The sequence below is a fragment of the Xenopus laevis genome, chromosome 5L (genome assembly GCF_017654675.1).
Source record: "Xenopus laevis strain J_2021 chromosome 5L, Xenopus_laevis_v10.1, whole genome shotgun sequence".
Lineage (NCBI taxonomy): Eukaryota > Metazoa > Chordata > Amphibia > Anura > Pipidae > Xenopus > Xenopus laevis.
Genome location: NC_054379.1, coordinates 158,950,463 through 158,953,943, shown reverse-complemented (window position 1 = coordinate 158,953,943; position 3,481 = coordinate 158,950,463). Strand labels below are relative to the sequence as shown.

General features: G+C 42.4%; 1 protein-coding gene across 1 annotated transcript; it reads left to right on the top strand.

Moving 5' to 3' along the window:
* Positions 1-242: 242 nt before the first annotated feature.
* Positions 243-1,998, top strand: LOC121393855 (palmitoyltransferase ZDHHC20-A-like). Its single transcript, XM_041563590.1, has one exon. The coding sequence runs from the start codon at positions 940-942 to the stop codon at positions 1,915-1,917; it is 978 nt and encodes a 325-aa protein (XP_041419524.1). The 5' UTR covers positions 243-939; the 3' UTR covers positions 1,918-1,998.
* The last annotated feature ends 1,483 nt before the right edge of the window (positions 1,999-3,481 follow it).

The window sequence follows — 3,481 nt, the reverse complement described above, 5'->3', positions numbered from 1 at the left end:
AAATAAAGGGTTTTGGAGATTCTGTATATACAACCCATCTGTATTTGTACATGGGCTGCCATCTTGTGCACACAATATACACTGGAAAATCAAATGAAACTTGTTAGAAATAATTTATGAATATAGAGCAAATTCCTAATTTCAGTGCATAATATTCTACAAGGACAAACTATCCCAATGCGGAATGTGTGATAAGGCAGTGTGACAGGGTCCGTACAATAGGGGCAATGGGATGTGATAGTAGGACAAATGGGATTTTGGGATACTGGTCAGAGTGGGGGACACTGGTGTGGTTGGGTAATGAGTGAATGACAAGGCCAAACTGTTACCATAATTCTGTCCACTTTCTATGGATTTGGGCTGCCATAACTGTAAGCTCTGTGGTACATCAGCAGTTCATAGATTCCCTGTGCCTGTATCCCCAGCCTGTTACTAAGGGACATTCAGTAGGAAATAAGGAAGAAATGAGAAGAAATCAGTAAATAGCACCCAATGATCTCTTTATTGGGCAAAATTCTTTGAACTTTCCAGTCACTGTTATTCTGCCAAAATAATTAGTAATGATCATTAAATCTGTAACACTGTTGGCAGGTTAAATATATGGAAATGTGAGTTGCACTGCAGGAATGGTGGGAGTGGCATGTCAGTTGGTTTCTATGGTTACATTGTTTACCCTAAGGTACATGAAAAGTTGTTGATCTGCAGATCATTTTCATCTGGCTTCCTATTGGCTAAGAATACAGAGAGCATTGTGATGTCATAAAGAGGAGAATACAGAGTGCATTGTGATGTCATAAAGAGGAGAGTTGTTTACTGATGTTACTCGCTTACTTGCTTTGTCATAAGACCTACGAGCGCTGGTGGTGAAACATCAGAGACTCAGTCTTATCGATTTTTGAATTTTTTCTTACTTTTTATCGTTATTTCAAAACTATAATTATGTCAAAAGAAGAGAAAGATACTAAGATAACAATTAATGAAACAGAAGAAGAAAATGACTATTCTGACGAGAGGAAGGCCGGCCGGGTCCTGCCTATATTCATCATTGGACTCCTTGCTACCTGCTATTATATATTTGTGGTGGAGCTGTGCATATTCACTGTACAGTTATTAGAGGCAAAGGTGACTTTCCTGGTGATTTTCCACCTTTTGTTCCTCCTGTGCGTGTGGTGTTATCTCCGGACTGTTATGACGCCTCCCGCTGTCCCTCCTGAAAAATTCCGCCCATCGGAGTCTGACAAGCAGCTGTACCTGAGTGATGAGAGGCCACAAGTGCTGCAGGAGATCCTCATTCGTACGGCTAAAGACTTGCCTATTTATACTAAGGATCCAAAAGGAGATGTTCGGTACTGTGCCACATGCCAAGTGTTAAAGCCAGACAGATGCCACCATTGCCCAGTGTGTAACGTCTGTATACTGAAACTGGATCATCACTGCGTATTTCTTAACAACTGTGTGGGATTCTCCAACTACAAGTTCTTCCTCCTGTGCCTGACGTATGCAATGCTATTGTGCATATTCACTAGTGCAGTGTCGCTTCATTTCTCCATACTATTCTGGACTCATCAGCTGCCCAACAGCCCATCCAAAGTCCCCATCATTGTGCTGTTCTGCCTGACCACAATCTTCTCTATAATCCTATTTCTATTTTGCCTTGGTCAGTCTGAACTGGCTTTAACAAATGTAACTTCTAGAGAGGAAAATGATAACATAGCTGATGACACAACTGAGGAGAATAATCCCTATAACTTGGGCTTCAGCAAGAATCTGAGAGAAGTGTTTGGCAATGAAAAGAAATACTGGTTCCTCCCAATCTTCAGCAGCTTAGGAGATGGCTTCTCATTCCCAATGGGTGAGGCCACAGAAGATATAGAGAAAAATGCTGCTTTTGCCAAACCCCCAAATGAGGGAATATAGGGTTATGGAAGATAACTTATAATACAAGTTGACCAGGGACTGGTGCGATTGCCAATTTGGAGTCAGGAAGGAATTCCCCCTCCCCCCAGAATATGATATTGTTTTATAATTATTATTGTAATAAAAGTTTTATAGCTTTAATAAAAGTACATTATATGTAACTGTATCATGTCAGTGTTTTTCTTTTAATATACCCAGGCACTAGAAGTGTGCAATAGGTCATTTAGTAGTTTTGAGAAAGGGCAATGACATTTCTAAACTGGAAAAATTGAGCCTGCGAGTTGTCTCTGGTATAAAGAGTGGCATTTACTGCCCTGTTCACCCCAAATTATGTAAAATATGTCTCCTTGACTTTCATGCCACAACCACTTCTGGCTGGATGGGACATGTAGTCTTGAAGGCTTAGGTTTCAGGTTGGGTTGGTTATTGTTTAAGGGATGCACATCTGACTTGTCTGGCAGCTCTGCTAAGAAACCAATACTATTCTCACTAGTGATGTGAGGGTATACCTGCGGGTCCGGCAGGGTTCGGGCAGGGTTCAGGCAGGGTGCTGCATCAAATCTTTAGGTCGACCTAACAATTCCGGCTCCTCCATTTATAGATTTCTGCCGGCTCTGCCCCTTTAGTTACGTCACTGCGAGCGGGTGCCGGTTATTAAAAGGAGGAGCCGAGCTGGGTTGGGTGAGGGTGGGTTAGAGTTGGGTGTAGGTCCAAAAGATCTGGACCCGCACATCACTAATTCTCACCTGTTGTTGGCCTAGAATTCTACTACAGAGTTTATACTAATGGGTTAACTCATAGGGACAAGCTGTCACTCACAGATTTATATAATAATCTGTTTATTCCTCTTGCTATAGACCAGTGATCCCCAACCAGTAGCTCGCGAGCAACATGTTGCTCTCCAACCCCTTAGATGTTGCTCCCAGTTGCCTCAAAACAGGAGCTTATTTTTGAATTGCTGGCTTGGAGGCAAGTTTTGGTTGCATAAAAACCAGGTGCACTTCCAAATAGAGCCTCAATGTCGGTTGACAATCCACATAGGGGCTACAAAATGGCCAATCATAGCACTTATTTGGCACTCCAAGAACATTTTTCATGCTGGCGTTGCTCCCCAACTCCTTGTACTTCTGAATGTTGCTCACGGGTTCAAAAGGTTGGGGATCCCTGCTATAGACAAAGCTCTTCCATTTGGGCAAATAACTGTAATTCAGGAGTCATGGATTGCCGTATCTGCTTGTTGAAATCGTATGAAAGCTCTGCTAATGAGAGATAAAGAGATTTGCTGCAGAAAAAGCTATAATCACTTTGCTTCAACAAGGCTGTATTGGGGAATATTAATGGAGATATGACTGTTCCACTGTAGTCACCACCATCCAGTCCGGCCATAATGCCAAACACAAAGGTGCATTTCTGGCCTTTTTATGTACAAGCCAAGCAAAAATCCTACCCCAAATGTAATCAGAGGCCAAAAAACTCATGTCAAGCGGGTTGAGCTGTAAAAATCGGGACTGTCCCATGAAAAACGGGACTGTTGGGAGGTATGTCGAAGAGATCGGCAGGGCAA

Bases quoted from the DNA above. Each gene is read 5' to 3' on its own strand.
- LOC121393855 (XM_041563590.1), top strand. From the start codon at position 940: ATGTCAAAAGAAGAGAAAGATACTAAGATAACAATTAATGAAACAGAA.